Source organism: Manacus vitellinus, unplaced genomic scaffold (genome assembly GCF_001715985.3).
Source record: "Manacus vitellinus isolate BGI_N305 unplaced genomic scaffold, ASM171598v3 scaffold_52_pilon, whole genome shotgun sequence".
In the NCBI taxonomy this organism is placed as follows: Eukaryota; Metazoa; Chordata; class Aves; order Passeriformes; family Pipridae; genus Manacus; species Manacus vitellinus.
Window position 1 is genome coordinate 4,595,388 of NW_021940628.1, and position 20,366 is coordinate 4,615,753.

General features: G+C 49.5%; 2 protein-coding genes across 2 annotated transcripts; both read right to left on the minus strand.

Annotated features, from left to right (window-relative positions):
- Positions 1–381: 381 nt before the first annotated feature.
- YRDC (yrdC N6-threonylcarbamoyltransferase domain containing) lies at positions 382–2,891 on the minus strand. Its single transcript, XM_029963072.1, is given in 9 exon segments — positions 382–1,056; positions 1,374–1,516; positions 1,691–1,810; positions 2,126–2,240; positions 2,429–2,460; positions 2,462–2,502; positions 2,505–2,541; positions 2,543–2,596; positions 2,598–2,891. Coding segments are annotated over 9 exon segments (900 nt in total). The 3' UTR covers positions 382–992.
- A 1,381-nt stretch (positions 2,892–4,272) lies between these two features.
- On the minus strand, positions 4,273–20,309 carry MTF1 (metal regulatory transcription factor 1). The gene is made up of 11 exons (XM_029963075.1): positions 20,219–20,309; positions 19,515–19,979; positions 15,264–15,502; positions 14,337–14,468; positions 13,767–13,840; positions 13,106–13,239; positions 12,478–12,555; positions 11,715–11,817; positions 10,676–11,223; positions 9,794–9,860; positions 4,273–9,697 (listed from the first exon to the last, which is right to left on the minus strand). Exons 2-11 carry the CDS (start codon positions 19,926–19,928, stop codon positions 9,303–9,305), a joined length of 2,184 nt encoding a protein of 727 aa, XP_029818935.1. The 5' UTR covers positions 19,929–19,979; positions 20,219–20,309; the 3' UTR covers positions 4,273–9,302.
- Positions 20,310–20,366: the final 57 nt, after the last annotated feature.

A 20,366-nucleotide genomic window follows, 5' to 3' on the forward strand; every position in this document is an offset into this window, starting at 1 on the left:
TGGGAAAGGTAAGAGCAGAGATGTGGAAGCACCCAGAGACCCCTCAAGCACATGTTCTGCAGACAACAGCACCTCACCCAGCCTGGTGCTTCAGGGATTTTACAGTAGAAGCTCCAGACAGGGAATTAATGTGAAGAGATGACTTTGGGGTCAGCTCTGTGTGCAGTACATGTCCATCAGCAGCACCCGAGACAGCCACTCACAATGACACAAAACCCCTCTGTGGGCCTCAGACACTGGGAAAAACCATCCCAGATGGGCAGCACTGGGGACCCAGGTGGAGCCGTCCCATCCCAGTACAGGATCCCAGCTCCACACCCCACACTGCCTGCTCCTTGCTTCCCAATGACTTTTCAATGACTAATAAATACCAGCACGCACTTTCATCCATTCCCTGTTTACTTCAGCTGTTTCAGGGCAAACTCAAGAGAGGGAATTCCACATTTAAACAAAGGAAGATCATCATGCCAAGAGTTCATTTCATTCTCTGCATTAGGAAGAACCAGGTTGTTCTGAGCAGCTCCAGGTTACCTGAATATTGTGAATTTTCAGAAGCACTGGAAGTATCATCTCAGTTGTAGCTTTTGATCACATTTAGAACAGAGAAAAGCAACCAGAGAACATCACAGCTGTAACACCCTGAAAGCTCCAAACCCCTCCATCCCACATTTGCTTTCCTTACAGTGCAGATGCAACAACTACAAACATGGAATGAGCGCTCAGGGAGGGGGGGCAGACAGGGCCTTCCCCACCCCATCAGTCCAACATTCCAGTCATTGTATTCACAAAGCCTAATTGGGATAACAGAACAGACGTTTGGGAATGGTACAGCAGCACAAAGAGCTCAAAAGGACTTTTTAATTATTTTTTTTAAATCTTTTGTTTATTTACCTTGACATAACCCATTGACCTTATTAAACAAGGCCACAAACACCCACTTCTGAGTGCACAGGCACATGGTGCCCAGCTCCATCAGCTCCCAGTCCCAAGGGTTAGGAAGATTCCAGTACCAAGCCATACTTCTGCCTCAGGATTTCAACTGTGGGTGTCAGTGCACTGTGGGGAGAACCAGAACTGTCAAAACAAAAGGTCTGGAGGATTAAACTGCATTTCTGGGGAAGATCAGTGAGACACGGGACTGCACTTAGAATCAAACAGAACATGAACTCCAGAAACTACTAGAGTTTCACACAGAAGCTGTGAGAAAGGGAAATTTGGAGAGCTCTTTAGGATTTCTGAGTGTGCTGGTAATTAAGTTAAACAACATTAACAGGAACGTAGAACTGCTGTGGGAAACAAAGTAAAGCATGACCCAGCCTCACTCAAAAGCTTCATTTCATTTGAAGCACAGATAAAGGCCCAGCAGTGCTCACCAGCCAGGACGGATGATGGAGAACTTCCCTGACACAGATAAGTCAACCACAGTCGACCCCAAGCGACATTCTGAGCTCCAGATGTCTCCTATGGGGCCTCCATCGATGATCAAGGACAACTGAGGCCACAGGTCCTGGAATTCCTGCAAGAGAGCTGTGGGTAACAGTCCTGACAGTGCTTTGTGAGTATCATTAAAAAAAAAAAATAGCAACAGATCATCCCTTGGTTTATTGCTAAAGCTGAGTTCAACTGTGAGAGAGCCTGGGGCTCTGCCAAAGTGCCCCAGTGACGTCCCTGAGGGGCAGAGGAGCCTCACCGACACGGTCAGGGTGCTGCCCTGGGAGCTGATGTTGGCGCTTGTCAAAGCCAGTGGTCCCGAGCAGGCACGTGCCAGGTCCCTCATGAAGGAGTGGTCTGGAATACGAACACCAACCAGCTGCAGGGAAGGAGACAAGGGTTTTACACACAGAAACTGGTTTTGATTTCGCATTGCCTAAAGCCCTCTTGGCTTAAAGCTGATGGTCTAGAGAATTGATACTTTTACACCTGCTGAACCAGCAATAGCACAAGACCTAAGTCAGGCCCTAACGCTGAGTTATGCCGTGTCTACATCAGTCCTGGGGAGCAGGACCAGCACAGGGGCCAGCTTTGGGGATGGGTAAGGACAAACAGAACAGCAATACAAGGAGGTAGAACAAAACCAGCCCACTGCCCCCCAAGCCTCGAGATCCATCCTGTAGCCAAGACCTACTGATGTGAAAGGATTCAAGTCTTTATTCAGTTCTTCTGAACGCTGCAGGACCAGCGTCACCGGTCCTGGGAGCAGGTCCCGCAGCAGCTCGTCCGGCACGTTCACGCGGCAGTACCTGCAGGGCAGAGGCAGCGGGGTCAGGGCGCGCACGGCGGGGCTGGGGCAGCTCCGGCACGGCCCTTCCCTCCCTTCCACGGCGCTCCGCGGCAGAGGCGGCCGCTCCCCCGGGCTCTCGGGGCAGCCCTACCCTGCGGACGGGGCTCGGCACCGACCGGGGGCTCCGGACCCGCGGGCCCCGCGCACCTGTAGAGCCGCTCCACGTCCCCGAGGCAGAGATGCGAGCGGCTTCGCGCCGTTCCGCCCCTTCAGGCTGTAATGCTGCGCACGGCGGCCGAGTCCTCGGCCAGGCAGGCCACGTCCGTACACCGTGTCCGTGGGCACCGCCACCAGCCCGCCCGCCTGCCCAGCGCCCGGCCGCGGCCGCCACCGACCTCCTCCAGCCTGCGCGACACCGGGGGGTCAGCGGAGCGACCGGCACCCGCCGCCGCCGCGCGGGGCCTCGCTCCCCCGGCCCCGGCCCGGCCCAGCTCGGCCCCTCCCCCGTTCCCCCCTGCCCAGCCGCCTCCCTCGGCCGATTCCCCGCGCTGCACCGTGCGGGTCGGGCCCGCCGCGCCGCACGGGCGGCAGCGGCACCAGGCGAGCCACGGCCCAAGCCCGGCCCCGCCGCTCTCCGCCGCCCGCGCCAGAGCCGCGCCGCCCGCGCCATGCGGGCACTTCCGAGCGCGGCGCCGGGAGACAACGCAAGAGCCGGGGCGGGGCGGGGAGGGGCCCGGCGCTCCCATGGCCACGGCGGCAGCGGAGCCGCGCGCGGGCGGATGGAGGCGGGCGGGAGAGCGGCGGGTGCGGAGGGACCGGGGTGACGGGGAGCGCCGGTACCGGGGCAGGCGGGGGCCGGGGGTGCCGTGACTGCCGTTCCCCCGCCGTGTTTCCCTACAGGTTCCGGAGGAGCCGCGGAGGCTGCGGAGCTGCTGGAGCTGCGGCGCGGCAGCTGCGGTCCCGCATCGCCGCCTGCGAGGAAGCTGACGGCGGCGATGACCGCGCTGCGGGCGGCGCTGGGCCCGGGCCCGGGGGCCGCAGGGCCCTGAAGAGCCCCGGGAGATCGAGGCCTCGCCGAGGGACCGAGGGCTCTGCTCGGCCTGGGGCTCCGGGAGTGCCCGGGCGGTGCCAGGGGAGCCCAGGGACCGGTAACGGCGGCACCGCCGCAGCCTTGGAGCCTTTGCTGGTGCCTCATCGCATTAAATGTACGCTTTGAAATAAGGCGGGACGGGCCTGGTCTGTATCGCCCCGTGTGCCCGCGCTCGGGACCGGCCGGAGCCCAGCTCGAGGGGCTGCAGACACAAACCCTGTGCTGGTCTGTGGCAGCTGTTCGGTCCCTGCCGACAGCGACGTCCTGGAGCCAGAGAAGCACGACCTGAGGAGGAACCAGCTCCGGGGACCAGGCTGGAGGGGGGGGTGGGACCCAACTCCCACCCGCACCCCAGGGCACCGGAGAGGGGGAAGCTGGTGAAGGCCAGTGCTGGGAGAGGGAGGAGGCTGTAAAGGCAAATGCTGCCTTTTAGGGTTGGAATTCCACATCCCCCATGTCTTCCAAAGGGGGCAGGGCAGGATGCTCACACTCATCTCCCACAGAATACTCTCAGGAAAAACTATTATAACACAGTATTTAAATAAGCATTTAATTAGGATTCCATTAGTATTAATATTGCTTTCAATTCCAAAAAGGTTAATTTCCACTTCTTTGCAGATATTTCAAAGTACAATATTAACTTCATACAAAATGAGCAATTAAGCAAACACCATTATTTCACATTCTTCAAAAAATACAAATTCATATTTACTCTTTTTTGGGTTTTGGAGATGCTCTTCCTTTGGAAGTACTGTACCTGTAACTAACATCTTCACATTGCTCAATGTAAGCACGTTTGTTCCCATGTTTCAGAGTTAAATAAATTCCTTTATTACATTACACACATTCTTGAGAAACTGGGGTTTAGTTCAGCCACCTCCAAGGCCCCGGGGTGGAACCAGGCTGGGTTTTGCCAGCACTGGGTCAGGGGAGGCAGAACAAAGCAGGGTCAGCCTGAGCAGTGGAAGGACAAGAGTCACAAACCAGGAACACCAGCAACTGCAACTACAGCACTGCAAACACACCCTCAAGTTTGCTGAAAAAAGTTATGTGAAAAAAAAAATCTCAAAATTTTCAGAAAAAGTAGAAACTGCATTTATTTGAGAAAGTGTACACTGCATAATGAACCAAATTTTGGCCAGCTTGCACACCACCACAGCACAGGGTGGGGTTTTCAACTAGTTCCAAGAACACACACACTCAGACTATGTACACTACTACATAAATATCCAGTTTAATTTGCATTTCTCAGTGCAGACACAGAATCCAACTTCTAGAACATGTGATAGAACCCAAGACAAGACACAAAAAAGTTAAAAGTTCAGCCCTGTCCATGAGTATCGACTACAGATAACATTTATAAAAACTTGACATTGCTTCCAAAATATGTTACGGAAAAAGTAGTGTACAATTAAAAACTCTGCAGTCAGAAATTTATAGGGTTTATTAAAGACATGCTCTTCTTCTTTGTCTTACAGTCCAAACTGACTCCAGCAGTTCTGCCCAGCTAGCTCAGATCACTCATGCCAAGAAGTTTTCACCCACAGATCTCAATTCATTTCACAGAGACAACTCCCCTGTCCTCATTTCACAGGCAGGTTCCGTGCCTTGCCCGGTGTCTCCCGGCCAGAAGCAGAGGCGAGAATGTGACACCAGGTCCCGTCTGCTCTGCCCCACTGCCCTGGCTGCCTCAACTCAGGAACCAAGCCAGGGACAGCTGCTCATCCCCAATCACCTGAGGACAACCACCCTCAGCTCAGCCTCCCCCAGGCTCCACACCGACGGCTGGTCGCTGGCTCTGGCTCCCAGCCCGGGTCATCCTGGAGCAGGAGTGCTGTGAACAGCTCACAGCATTGCTGCAGGTCAAGGACAATATTGTGGATGGCTGTGGCCATGCCACCCCCAGGAATAAGGCAGTAACAGGACATCAGAAACCATCTTGAAGACAAATTTCAAAGGTGCAACATGCCTGTTTGAGAGCAGCTTGTCACTTGTGTTCCCACGTGGGTGGCAAACCGAGGACAGGGGAGGAAGGACACAGTGAGGGACACAGCGTGTCCAACAGGAGTGACAAGCAGCCCCCAGAAAGCGTGAGAGAAAAGGCTGATGAAGCACAGTGCTCTCAGTGGGGTATTTGCATAGATTGGACGTTTACTAACGATGCATAATTTGTCTGGGGCATGGGGGAAGGGCAGCACGGCACCAACCACACCTGTTCTGTCAGACAGACACACACAGACCACATGGGACAAGAATCTTTAGCTACAGGTATTGCACCAAGTTAAGTGCTCATCTTTGCACACCCCTGTTAACTTTTACTCAGAGCAAAAAATAAACTTTGTGAAAGTATATACAAAAGAAATTGCAGCAATTGGGTTAAAGATAAAATAACCTAAAGTGCATTTTAGATACCAGTATGAGGTTCTGCGAACTAGTCTTCCTGGGCACACTCAGCCTTACACAAGTGCCCAACTCGTACTTTGTTCAATGTAATTCAGTACCAGCATTCAATCAGTGCTGATTTTCCATCTCTCCACCACCTACAAGCATGAAAAGCAACTCCTCCAGCTTTCAGATGCACGCCAAGTCTGCTCACCCAAGTTCCTGCTTGGCTATCAGAGCTACCAACGCTGGTAACTTGACCCCCTCTACATGTTTAAGCTTCTGCACCCACCTAGAAATTGTGTGTGACCAAGTAAATCCCCACTAGCACAAACCAGCAAAAACCTTTAACACAGGTGACCCAGAGCAGTGCAGTTTTGCTCTCTGACTGACAATTGAAGGGGTTCATGCAGATTTTGCAGAGGTGGGCACGCTGTTCTGGGAGGCTCTGGCTTATTAATAGGACACACCCCTTTCCTGGAATCCAACATCTCACCAAATCTGCAAGGGCAGAAACTTTCCCCTTTATTAACCATGTTATTGTGAATATGCTACATGCTGGGGCAAAAAGGGGAAGACATGAAATTTTCTGGCCTTGTGGAATCTCAGGGCTTTGCTGCAGCTGCCCTTGGATCTCCTCCCATCCCAGCACAACACCAACGCCCCGGAGCATAACATCTGATCACACAGCACTGGGGATAATGCAAATGTGAAAACATCTCAGACACACGCCACACCAACACTCTGGAAAGCAGACCAATGAGAAACAACAAAAGCACACACCTGTACAACACAGCTGGGTGGGTGCACAACCCGTGCACAGAATCACACGCTCCTGCCTCAGTACAATCTCTAACCAGTTCCACCTGAATTACAGCCTGCCTGATGCACCTAAAAGAGGGCAGTGGCAAACCCAATGCACCAAAGAGTCAGCAGGACACAGTGCTTTTCCTGGAACATACCAAAAGAAAACAGTAGCTGTGAAGACAAACAGCAGACACTGACCCCAGACACTGCTGCCCATCTCTGCAGCTCCACATCGAGTTTCCCAGTTCAGAGACTTTGGTAGTTTCTTCTATTCATTTCTGTCACAAAAGAGTTCCTGAAGATGCTCTCTGGTCCAACCAAGAGTGTTTTAGGTGGACTAAGTCACAAGTAGCAAAAGTAAAAACGCCACCCTGAAGGCTGCAAAGGTTCAGAAGAGGTTGCTAAATCCGCCAGCTGTCACAGTGCAGGCCACATCTGGGACACTTGTCCCCATCAGAGAAAACCCCACAACTCCAGGGGAATCTCCACACTCCCGCATCAGCAGTCTCCCACAGGCACACTCATCCCATACCCACTCATCCTCGAACAGCACTGCTGCACTGTGCCAAAGGAGAGGCATGAGGCCACAGTGAGGGGCACCAGAAGGACCCCTACACAGCTTCAGGCGCTCCTCACCCCCCTTCTAAGTGGAGCTCTGTGCACGAGAGCTGGCAGGAGACTCATCCCTGCGAGGAAAGTCCCAGCCATGCAGGCTTGGGACTATTTTTTTTTGTGTTCAAAGCAGTTCTTGGTACCTGCAACCCAACTGCAGCACAAAACGAAGGAGAAAAGCAAAGGGGCCTATGCCTTGCTGCCCTCCAGAGATTGCCATTACAGGAACAAAACACAAAATGCTTTGTTAACCTGTGTTTCATGGATAAAACCCTTGTTGCTGCAGGACCCAGAGTGAGAGCCCTGCAGAGCACTGCCACACCTCCAGAGGAAACACCACCAGTGCCTCTGGTGCCCCCGAGTTTGTCCCTGCGATTGCCAACACCGAGCTCTGCCCTAGCACAGCCACACGGCGCGTCCTGGCCACGAAGCACTCCTGGCACAGCTGCTCACCCTCACGGGACACGGCTTTACCCTTCTGCACTGGACTGGAAGCAAGTTGTCCAAGAGGGGAAAGTTCCCTTCAGCCCCTTTCCACCCATGCTGGAGCAGCACATTCCCAAGGGATGTGCTGAGGCCACTGTCCCACCTCAGCGGTGACAGTGGTGTCCTCAGGCTACACAGAGGAGTTAAACACCTGCTGATCACCCGGCAGCACTCACAGGGTTCTCCCACACAGGTACAGAGAGCAGCTCTGATCAAACACAAAGAGTGAAACATCTCTATCCACTACGGTTTGCATTCCTAAGTTGAGTGCAGGGACACTCCCCACTAATTGGCTTACAGTCATTATCTTTGTATCTCACTAACAACAACACTGTAAACTGAATAAAACCTATTTAATATTCTTCCTTTAACACAAGAAGACTGACAGCCAAAGCCAGAAAGATGGATGAAACACTATAAAATTACATCTTTTAAAATAATGCAGCATAAATAAACCATTTAGAATGAGACTGCATTTATTGCAACATTACAGGCTTTTTGGTGGAAGGGGGGGTTTGGATTTGATTTACCCTGAGTAGGTTAGAATATAGACTCTCAGTTTGATATGAAAAACTACTCTGTTGCGTAACATCTTTTAGTCAAGAAATAGCCCCGTTGCAGAAAAAGCTGGCATTGCAGTAGGCTGGAGACAGAGTCAGGCAGAAATTATATAGCTCACCAGAAAAAAGGAAGCATTTATGGACAGCTGGAGGACAGACTCACTGAATTAAAAATTAATTTATGTTGAATCTTTCTGAAAATTTTCCTAGAGTTGTTCTTCACAAAATATGAGAGTAACCAGCAAAGGCACCGTGCTTCTGATTCAACAGTCCTGGGGTTGGGATGATGACTTGTTGCTGAACAGAGCCAAAGAAATCAAAAGAGCAGCAGGCACCAACCTGACCACACCTGGGACTCACTGCACCCTTCGAAGACAGGCACAGAAGACAGACTCTGGAGCCGGAGGCAGCAGCAGCTCTGACAGCACTGCCGTGTGTGACACGGTGTCTGCAACACACTTGAGTCCTAATGGATTAAATGAACAGATCTAACAGGGGAACAAGGTACTTGTGCCCTGCCAAAATAAACTCCCCTGAAGTTCCTGCAGGCTTTAGTAACAGCATTAGTACAGCAAACCCAGGCACCAGCTCCCCATCAGGGATGTGACAATTGCATTCCAATCACATTGCAAATAAATCCTCTCCCACAGCAATGCCATTTCCTCCCCCAGCAGTCTCCTTTCCTGGGCTCCCCTTTAGTGCATGGTTAGTATAGACATGAGAGACAGGAGAAAATTATAGACCCAAGAGGTTGTAACAAAGACCCACTTGCTGCCAGTACCTTAATCCCAAACATAAGTGATGTGCAATTGGAGACAAACTAACCCCCCTTTTCCTTTTTAAAATGTTTTTGCACACGAGTAATCTTCTGTGTTCACATATGACAAGCAAAAGTGACAGACAGTGCAGCCAAAATAGTTCATATATAACTTAGATTTTTCTTTCTTTTTCTTTTTTTTACCTTTTTTTTCTTAGATAGAATCTCGAAGGTGGATGTACCTGGGATGTGACTAAGATGCCACCTGTGAAGCAGAAATAAGCCACAAAACTTCCAGCGAGGAAGGAATAAGAATCAATCCTTCAATTTCTGCTTCTAAGGAGAAGGGTTTTATCCTCCAGGTGCAAAGGAAAATCTGGAACATCTTCACTTAGAGAAGCTGCTATTCAAACCAATTTCTTCCTCACCTTGTAGTAGTGCTTCAATTGGAATTATATTAGATGGGGTTTCAGGGCTTTGGAGGGACAGGAAGTCCGATACATCCATGGCACTTAATGTTTCAGTCTGGGAGTCTGAAGGGTTAACTATCTGACTGCTCTGCCCACAGGAAGGAGCAGCGGAGGAGGAAGGAAAGGTCTGAGGCTGCAGCTGGGGTGCTGGCTGCTCCAAAGCTTTTGAATCAGGTGAGGAACATTCTTTCTTAACAGTGGCAGTGGCTTTGTCCTTGGCAGAGTCTCGGCAGGCACACTGGCACTGGCAGGCCTCCTCCTGCTTTATAATAATGACAGGAACGCTGAGACCAATCTGCTGAACAGGGTTTCCTGAAGGTGAAACAAAGACGAAACACAATGGAACTACATACTTTCACAGCAGGGAGACAAAGCAGCTTTGTTAAATTACCTCAGTGTCATGCTTACCTGTGTTGCCAGCTACTGGTAATGCAGTGGTAAAAAACACCTTTTCTACTACTTTTGGAACTTGTGGCTTTAAGGAAAAAAAAGAAAAACAAGAAAAATCTGTGAATCGACTCCAATCAAATTTCTATTGATCAAATTCTAAACAGCTATACACATATTCCAAAGAGAACACACAGGAGAACTGGACTAAGTTCTGGCTATCCCAAAGTACTGCTTCAGTGACCCTAAAGTTGGGGAGTAACATCCCCTGTGCTATGTGCTTGCTAACGCAGCTTGTGAGTTTTGACAACTGACTGACTGAATTCTTAAACGCTGCTGTACTTGCAGCCACTTGAGTCCACCTGCACCTGAGAGCCTGAAGTGACACCAGTATTGTCAAAGACAAAACCCTTGAAGTCCCAGCTATCCAGAGTTACTGGAGAACCAGAAACATTCTCTTCTCAAAAAAAAAAAATCATTACCTTTATCAGGGTAAATTAGGCAAAGACAGAGATTACAAAATGCCTAAAGACAACCTTTACAGTCTTTTCCGTTTTTATGTGTCAAAAGTAACTGATCAAGTCTCCCATACATCCTCAGGTTGGGTGTTGCCCTGTCCTGAATAAACCAAGCTGATACCTGCCAGCAGAAGCCCAATACTGGGGGAAAGAAGAAAGAAAGATTTTTCTGCAGCCTGGGTTTTTCTGTGCTCTATTTGTTTCTCTGTCTGTTCCAGGGGCTGCACTGGTGACATGTTTCTACACGTTAACATGACAAGCATTATACAACACTGCATCCTGGGGTTTATCTTAGAGTTACAGGTTTGACCTCCTCCCTTTTCAAAAGCAAGGGCTCTAGGAGGGATGGTTCCAGCTGTTCCAAAGCTGTGCTGGATGTACTGACCATTTGTTCTTGGCTTTGTGGGGAACCAGTGGCACCATTCAGGATCCATTGTAAGTTCTGCTCTCCCATGACAATGCTAGACTGCAGAATGGCGGTGCTCGGAGAAGGAGTAATGGTTATAGTGGGGTTACTGGTCAGAACGGGGTTGGCACCCACAGGCACAGTCTGAACCACAGCTGGCAGGGGCTCACTCGGGGCTGTCGGGGCAGGAGCCCCAGCAACCACTGACAGTCCCTGCACGATGGGCTGCGGCGGCGGCTGGGTGTGCTGCAGGAAGTCTTGGTGACTGGCTGCAAACTGTGTGCTGTGAGGAACAGGCACTTCTGGGGATTGTAAAACAGTTGCAGGGTTCCCAAATGCAGGCTGTGAGCTGGGTGCTATGGAGGAGGGAGCAGCAGGTGCTGCTGAGGCTTGCAGTGCTGACTGCGCGGGCTCGGAGAGGCCGAGCTGCAGGACCAGGGGGAGGGACAAGGACGCCGCGTCTCCTGCCGGGGGCGGGACCGCAGCAACCGAGTCCGTGTCGCCGTTAAACCCTTCAATCAAGGCAGCTGCCAAGAAAGAAACAGAAAAAATACAAATACATCAGTTCTCATAAGGTCTGAATAAACAGCTTTTTCAATGAACTTATCAGCTAATTGATGGACTTTTGCCAAATAATGCATTACCATGTTCCCATCTTCAGACTAGTGCTCAAAAGCAACCCTAGACAGTGAAAGTTGTCAGTGTCAGTTCAAGCAGCCAGTACCAGTGAGCCCTACACACGGCCTGACAGCCTCATCAGCTCTCTCTGAGAAGCTTTGTATCAGCCTGGTCGTGAAGCGACATCAAGAGAGAACATGGTGGTCACCTCCCCTGTCACTGAGTGCCACGCAGTCTGTGCACACTGTGCACCCAACACTAACAAATTTCAATACTGAAGTTAAAGTTCTTTTTGCTTCTTAGAGTTACACTAAGCTTCAGTCTGAAATGCTGAATTCAGTACATGCATGCAGAGCTGTCAAAAATTTTTCTCTTACAGCAGTGCAGATACAACTGGTACCTGTCTGCTGAGAGTCATCCTGATTTGCAGTGTGGTCTGGGCTCTGAAACATAGACTCAAAGATGCTTGCTGGTGAGATTGTGCTGAGGTCCTGTCCATGTGTCTGCCAAATAGAACACAAAAGAGGAAGACATCAGACCATGTTATATCTCAGGCCTCCCATAAACTCTGCAAAAACCCCAGTCAAGCAGTGTGTACATGTCAGAAACACTTCTCCAATGAACCAGCCACCTTCAGGTAAGGCAACATATTTTACTTACCTGCTGTAAAATGACATCTAGTTTTTATTACCCATAATCAAATTTACCAACCTAATGAATAAATCTTTACAAAAATAAATTAACTCCTTCAAAAGTAAAATATATTCCTCTGCATCCACACTTAAGTTTAACCCTTATTTTTTGTAGTACTCGGTCAAAAACAGACATTAATTTGTTCTTGGCTGCTTGTGGAACCTTTTCTGGAGCAGGAAAAGAGTAGCTCAACTTAGATTGCATCCTGGACTATGCAGTTCTAGTCACCCACACTGCTCAAGGAACAGTACATATACAAGAGCTGCACCCTGCTCCCGCAAAATGACATGCATTTAATTTTCCCCTATGTAAAACTTAAGCCCGGTGAACAGTTATCAAGAAGCAAGAGCGTTATTATGGTAAAATCAGATGCAGAGCCTTCAACAACAGGTTGAACTAAGCACTGCACATTCTAGAGGAAAAAAACAAAACTCAAATGAGGATGAGGCAACTCCAGGACAGTAACTCACTGGATTAGAGTTCTCCCGCAATTCTGAATCTGTTGATATGAGGCTTAAATCACTCAGACAAAGTGAGTGGCTTGTATCCTGTGAAAAAGAAAAGGCCAATTTGAATTACATATTAAAAGAATAATGTCAGAAACATTTTAAATTACTTCTTAGAGTCTATACAACTCCGCCTACATAGAATTTTTTTACCTATATGGGAAACCAGGACTCAGTTCTAAAACCAAAGGAGCAAGATTTCTAAACAAAGGATATTTAGTAGCTCTCAAGAATTCTTAAAATCTCTGTCACATTACTTCCAAAAAGTCATATAACCTAGAATTTTAAATTAACACAGGAACTAATCAGCCTATAGAAAATGAAAAAATTAAACCTTCACAGTTAGTATCTGTTCTGCTTCACACGCTTATCCCACAGTACTGATTCCAACCAAAGCACACACAAGGAGAGCAGGCTGATGGATACAGCTGCCCACGGGCACACATGGCAAAGTGAGGACTTACAATTCCCTTTGAAAACCCCAGTCTTAAATGTTATAACTTTGGAACAAGCTGCAGATCAAATGATGTCTTCCCCAAGATATGGTTTATATCTACCTAACAGAAAAGCAATAGGCAGAAGTGCTACTGACCTCAGACACGTTGTTATTGGGAAGTGCATTATAGGTATGTCCCTTCTCATGACCTTTCATGTGACTCTTGAGACTGTACTGGGTACTGAAAGTCTTCTCACAACCATTGCTGGGACAGAAGAAGGGTTTCTCCCCTACAGACAGCACAAAAAACATGTAACAGACTTACAGACATCCTATCAGACACACATTTTTATAGCACCCAGGAGAGCAATCATATTTCACACAAACATGATGTTTAATGCACCTTCATGCATTCAGCATTTCTGGAGGTGAAGGCTTCCATTTCACCATGAGAACTGACACACAACACAACGTTTGTTATGCCTCATTACTGACACATTTGTGAAACACCTTCATTAAACTCAAGACCTGCCAAGCATAAATATAACTGCATAAACTGAATATTTGGATTGGCCTGACGCAGGTGCAGGAGTTTGCACTTGGCTTTCTTAAACTCGTGAGGTTCACATGGGCACACTCCTCCAGCCTGCAAAGGTCCCCCTGGATGCCATCCCCTCCCTTATCCATGTCACCTGAGTCACTCACTTGGTGTCATCCCCATATTATATGTAACTACAAATTCATATTAGGATTCATTGTGTTAGTATAAACCGAATGAGCTCAATTAAAGAAAATAAATAAAACCCTTAGGACTTACCAGTATGTGTCCTAACATGTGTTTTGAGGTGGTGGCTTGCAGCAAAAGCCTTCCCACAGCCATCATGCTCACACCTGAATGAGGCATCACAGGAGAGTCAGCATCAGCCTGCTTTGATGCATTAGCTACAACCTTAGATCATGTTTTGCATAGTCCCAGGACTCTGAAAAGCAGGCCCAAAGCTAAGTTGTGTTAGCAACCAAGTATCTCCCAGCAGCTGCTGTGCATGCCACACAGACCGGAGCAGGGTTCTGAGCAGGACTTTAAAATCCAAGTATGAAGTCAGCATTTGGGAGGCCTCCTCACAGAATACACTCACATTGCATCACAGCAGAGAGCAGCAATGTGTTTCAAAAGATGCTCATTGTGGCACACAATATTTTACATTTAAAAAAATACCTTGACTATTCTCATCTTTTAGGACAGTCTGCACCCACAGGCAGTTGTGGGAGCTCAAGAACAAACATGCTCCAGTGCCAGCCAGCCACCCTCACTCATGTCTCATGAGAACACCTTTCCATTCAGAGCCTTTTGGCCCAAAGAAGCCAGAATTGCTACCCAGCAACTCACCGAAATGGCTTTTCTCCTGTGTGTGTTCGAATGTGCTTCCTCAGGTCACTGTGCGTTGTGAAGTATTTGCTGCAGCCCTCTGATTCACAGTTAAATGTTTTCCCTGTGTGAAGCCTTTGATGTGCTTTCAACCTAAAAAACATGCCAAAAAATCCCTCTTAGGACTGCTAGGATGAGACAGCCCTGGCCTGAGGCAAGCAAGCCATTCCTTCAAATGTACAGGACAGGATCAAAGGCTTAACATATCCTGAGCAGAAGGTAACAAGCTCATGAAAGTGACTGCTATCAGTTCCAAAGTCCTCCAGCAAGTCTGAGAATCCCTTGTGTTCATGCACCATCCTCAGTGCTATTGGAATATAAAGAAGCTAACCATGCCACCACACTTCTGCCATCCTACTCTTGGGACAACACTGCCATATTTGAAGCGTTTATATTCATACCTGTACCTGGAAGAAGCAAAACAATTCTATTTAGACACAAACACAAAGTAGATGCAACTTGCGGAACAGCAACAGTTACACCTACCAGAGCCTTCCCACCACACCGTGTGTTGAACACCCTCTCACCTGCACCATGCTGAACACCCCCTCCTCTGTACAGTGTTGAACACCCTCTCACCTGTACCATGTTGAACACCCCTCCTCTGTACAGTGTTGAACACCCTCTCACCTGTACCATGCTGAACACCCCCTCCTCTGTACAGTGTTGAACACCCTCTCACCTGTACAGTGTTGAACACCCCTCCTCTGTACAGTGTTGAACACCCTCTCACCTGTACAGTGTTGAACACCCCTCCTCTGTACGGTGTTGAACACCCTCTCACCTGTACCATGTTGAACACCCCTCCTCTGTACGGTGTTGAACACCCTCTCACCTGTACAGTGTGTTGAACACCCCTCCTCTGTACAGTGTTGAACACCCTCTCACCTGTACAGTGTGTTGAACGCCTTCTCACAGCCCTGCACGTCACACTCGAATGGCTTCTCCTTGGTGTGCACTCGAACGTGGATCTTGAGGCTGTAGGAGGTGAGGAAGGCCTTGCCACAGCCCTCCTGGTTGCACACGAAGGTGTACTCCCCGCGGTGGGTTTTCTGGTGCGTGCGCAGGTTGCCGGCGGTGCTGTAGGTGCGGGGACAGCCCTCAAAGGTGCACTGGTAGCGCTTCACCTGAGGGCAAAACGCTGCATTGCTTAATAATTTTTAATCGTTTCTCGAACCCAGACAGGGTAGAACTGCAGTCAGACATCAAAGACAACGCAACAGATTTTGACCCCAAAGCCCAGGAAAAAAATTTATTGCTGTTTAATTCCCAGATAACAACGTTACTGCTGCACTCTGTGAGGAAGGAGTGGCACACAGGAAAGCAGTTGGCCCTGCAGAACAGGAATCTAACAGAAGGGGAAAAAAAAAAACAGAATTCAAAAGGTTTCTAGCTCAAAATCTGATAAAATAGTTGGAAAGGACATTCAGGGGCTATCAAACCTGCCCACTACCCCCTGTAGCCCCTGCAATTTCACTCAGGTGTTCCTAGCAGAGCTACTTATTTGTGGAGAATGGAGACAAGGGAAAATGCACTGTCACAACCCTCAAAACCACTGCCTTGTGTGCTGGATTCCCATCAGCACCTTGAATGAGAAACACAGTTTTCACCATCTCTCATGGTCTAACCACCAGTCCATTTATTACTTCAATTTATTCCAAAACCAGACCTCATTGAGTTATGCTCTTCCTTTCTGTGGTCACTGAAACAGTGAGTGCCTGAAGTGTACCAGATCAAACCAGGTGCTTTTCACCCAAAGACTGGTGCCATAGATTTCCCAGCCAGCCATCGAGATTCCCAGGACAGTTTCATATCAAACTAGATTTGGTACCTCTCCCCCTTCTGCAACAGGCACAAGGGACCATGTAGAAGCTTCCAGCGTGCAAGTGGTAACACCTAATGAAAGTTCATCCTCTCTTGAGAAGCAGAACGAATATGTCACCTGATCTGCCTGAATAAATTTATCCTCACCATTGACTATCAGACCAATTTGACTGTTGCAATTCAGAAACCTCAACATCTAAAAGTGATTGAGGAGCCCAAGAAAGGACTTAGCAAGTCGCACTAGGCATAATTTGGGTTCTAGACAACTCTCCAAAAATAAAGAGGAATAGTTTCCCAGTTATTTCCGAGTGGTTTTGTAGGAGACAAAACTGCTAGCAGGACCCCTTTAAGAAAACTCTATAAAAGCTGAGCAATCTTTCATGTATCTCAATCTGTGGTCTCTTGTTGCTCCTACAACAGGCTGGTATCCACCTTAACCTTCCCTCAATAAAACCTTCATATTTGGAGAATGTTAAAGCAGGTGGGACATACAAAGGACCATTACACAAGGCACAGAAATACTGTAATGTGCTGCGTTTGGCTGGGGTGGAGTTAATTTTCTTCACAGTATGGGGCATGTTCTGGATTTGTGCTGAACACAGGGCTGATAACACAGAGATGGATTTTTTTTTTTTTAGTGCTTCTCATTCTGCCCTGCCAGCAAGGGGCTAGGGGTGCACAGGGAGTGAGGAGGGGACACAGCCGGGACAGCTGACCCCAACTGTTCCCGGAATATCCCAGACCACGTGATGTCATGCTCAGTATGGAGCTGGGGAAGGAGAGGGAAGGGGGACATTTTGTGCTCCTGAGTCTCCGTTAGGCATGCCAGAGCCCTGCTGTCCTGGGCATGGCTGAGCTCCTGCCTGCCAGGGGAAGTGGGGAATTTATCCCTTTGCGGTTTTATCTGGTCACTCAGCACCTTTAGATGCACCATACAGAGAAGGAAACAACAATTTCATTGTAAAGCAACTGGCCCTTAATTTATAGTTTAAATCAGGAAGAAGTTACCCATAAATGCCCAAGCACTACAGCACAGTTACAAGACAATTAGGAAGTTTGGCTTTGCTGAGTCAGCCACAACACGGGAGCCCAGACCAGTAACATGACAAGGTCAGAAAGCATGTGGTACTGGATGAGGAGGGGTACATTATCCTCCCCAGGATCACCAGATCCAGTACAATTTCTGTATCAGTACTGATGGAAATGTTCCCTGTTAAAACTTTAAGGCAGTTGGAAATTAACACTTTACAGGACATCGTCCACAGTACTTGCCATGGTACAAAAGGGATTGGACAAAGGCAGGAACCGAAAATCAAGGGAGAGGTCTGTTAAGCTTTCTAGGTGTTTACAGTTAGGTCTAGAAGGAAATGAGGAATATTAGTTACAGATTAAGGGTTTGGTTCCCAGCTGTCAATGCCCATATGTACAGGAAGACAGTTTCATGGCCTCAACTCTGACAAAGGCCTTGCAGTGCTCCCCCTCCCTCAAGGGCCAAACCTTCATTTCACAACCCCCCCGAGCACATCACAGGCGGCAGCAACAGCACCACCACATTCTGAGCAAAACAAACCTTTCTGTGAAGCACGTGAAGCATTTAATTCTCTTCTCACAGTAGCACATCAAATAAGCACTTATTATACATCCAAAATCATCAGAGACTGGTTTGAAAGCCTTGTAGGTGCAGCAGCAAGAGCTCCAGGCTGTCTCAGCACCCAGGTACAACAGCAAACAAACAAGGCAGCACAGGCCAAGCCCCGGACAGCAAGACAGGGACCAGGTGCTTCAAGGCCAAAGGCTGCAGCTTTTGGCCAGGGACAGCGAGCTGCTGCCTCTGCCAGGGGCACACGGGACACTGAAGAGCCATAATCCAGCATTTACCTCAGAAACAGGAACTTGTGCAATACCCAAAAGTACTAGGGAAACCTGACACCCTTGACCAAAGTCTACATTAACTGCTTAGTTTGCCTTTAACTCCTCCCGAGCTTACAACATTCCCCCTAAATGGCTGATTTTTCTGTGTCGTCATTGAAAAAGAGTTAATGAATTTGAAATACAAAACTGTAATCACATCTGTTCTTAGCAACAGAATTACAGTGAGAGATGTACAGTAAAACAAAAAGAAGTCAATTTAATTGCACGTGCAGCCATTGACCCTGTTTAGCTGCCACCCCCTGCTCTGGGTTCCACAGAGGAGAGAAAGTACCGACATGACAGACAGAGAAAGTGAAACACTTGAGCAGCTGCAGCAGCTGCTGACATGGGTAACCGACAAAAGGAGACTCAAATGGGCTTGCTGAACATGCCTCAGTCCACAAGTTCCCCAGCTGCAGAGCTGACCCCGGCCAGCCCCATTTCCTCACCACAGTAACGGTGGCTCCGGGCTGATGGGAATCACTCAGTGGGCACAGCCAGGGCTCAGGGGCAGAGCCAGGGCTCAGGGGCACAGCCAGGGCTCGGTGCTGCAGCTCTCTCACTCTCAGTGTTGGTTACACAATGTTGCTATCACTGACAGTGGCACAAATATATGTACACATCGGCCCTTGCCTAACTCAGAAGGGCCAAAAAAGGAGAACAAAGCTGTCCCTATGCTGGTGTCACAGTCAACTTTGCTATGCAAGAACCCCAGGAGAAGCCCTCACCACTGTGTGTGCAGGGAAAATTCATCAGGAAAACAGAATTAAGAGTAAACTCCATTTTAACTGTGTAAGCTGACCCGAACTTTCAAAATACAACAGATGGCAGCTTAAAGCTTCCCTTATTCTCCTCTCTCAGTTTCCCAGTGAGTGACAAAATAAAACTACAAGCAATTTAAAGTTTGGCATCTCAAGTTTGGTACTCCAGCTCCCACCAATGGCCTGGTCCTTAACTGTGACCTGGATGTGCTTCTCTGGAGAACGTGGCCAACCCCAGAGTAACAGAGCTCAGAGTACTTCAGTTACCTCTGAACCCACAAAACAATGACCCAACCAGAAGAAAACCAGAAGATCACTAAAATCACACCACTGACTTGTGTCAGTGCCACACCCTCCTGCCATCCAGTGTCACACAGTGGTGCCTCCTGGCAGGTTCCCAGGTGGAGTCAGAGGGAAAAGGGACAGCCTTGGCAGCTCTGCTGGGACACGGTTCTGCCCAGCACATAGAGCAGATTCAGTGGAGGGCAATTCACTCCACTACACAAAAACCTTGGAGAACAAGCAGAACTCTGCCTGTCCCCAGGCAAACAGCTCTGGAAAAACACCTTTTCAAACCCTTTAGGTCACGAGGTGAAAACCACTGACAAGAAGCACAAATCCCAGATCACACTTAGCTACTCACTTCCTTGAGCTTGGTTTCTGGGCATTCAGATTGCAGAGTGAGGGTTGCTCCTTCGATGTTCCTGGGCATGGGAGTTGACCCAGGATTTATTGTTAGATGAATCTGATCTGGAGAAATAATGTGTTGCACATAACCCTGGGACATTCCTTCATGATCTGCTATTAAGTGAAATCCTTCTTCGTGACCCTCTGGTAAAAAAGGCAAGTGATCACCACACTGTCCTTCATCCTCCTCCTCCTCCAGCACGCTGTGGTCCTGCTCGATGAGCACAGTTGTCCTGTCATAGACCGTCCCGGAGGAGGAGGACACCAGCCCGTTTTTGTCAGCAAACCTCATCATATTGTCATCCTGGGCCAGGTCGTCCTCCTCCACCTCATAGTAGATGACGTTGCCCTCGGGGCTGTTCTCGCCCATGGCTCCGCGCCTCTCTCCGCGCTACCGGGAGCTCCGGCCACAACGGCTCATCTGCAACGCAAGGACGGGCGGGGGTCAGGCGGCTCCCGCCGGCCAGGGCCCGGCTCCGCTCGCGGCCGCAGCCCCGGGGCGGCAGTGCGGCGGGCCGGGTCGGCCCTTGAGCGCCGCGGGCCCCCCCAAGCGCGGCGCTGCCCCCGCCAGGCCCGGCCGCGCGCAGAGCCGCTTCCCGTGCCCCGCCTGGGCCCCTGCGCCCCGGTCGATTCGGTTCCCCTCGGTTCCCCCCCGCTCACCGGGCGCCGGCGGCCGCTCCCTCCCCGCCCCAGCGGCACCCATGATCGCGCCGCTCACTTCCGCTTCCGGCCGCGCGCCGCCCACCGGGAGCGGCCGCGCCCGCCGCAGGGGGCTCATGGGAAGGTGGCGGGCACGGCGCGGCGCCAC

Excerpts from the sequence above, each read along its gene's own strand:
- MTF1 (XM_029963075.1), bottom strand. The coding sequence starts at position 19,928 with ATGGGCGAGAACAGCCCCGAGGGCAACGTCATCTACTATGAGGTGGAG. Across the intron at positions 9,861-10,675 it reads CACAAAGCCAAGAACAAATG|CCACAAGTTCCAAAAGTAGT; the intron begins GTCAGTACATCC and ends TTTTCCTTAAAG. Across the intron at positions 9,698-9,793 it reads ACCAGTAGCTGGCAACACAG|GAAACCCTGTTCAGCAGATT; the intron begins GTAAGCATGACA and ends TTTCACCTTCAG.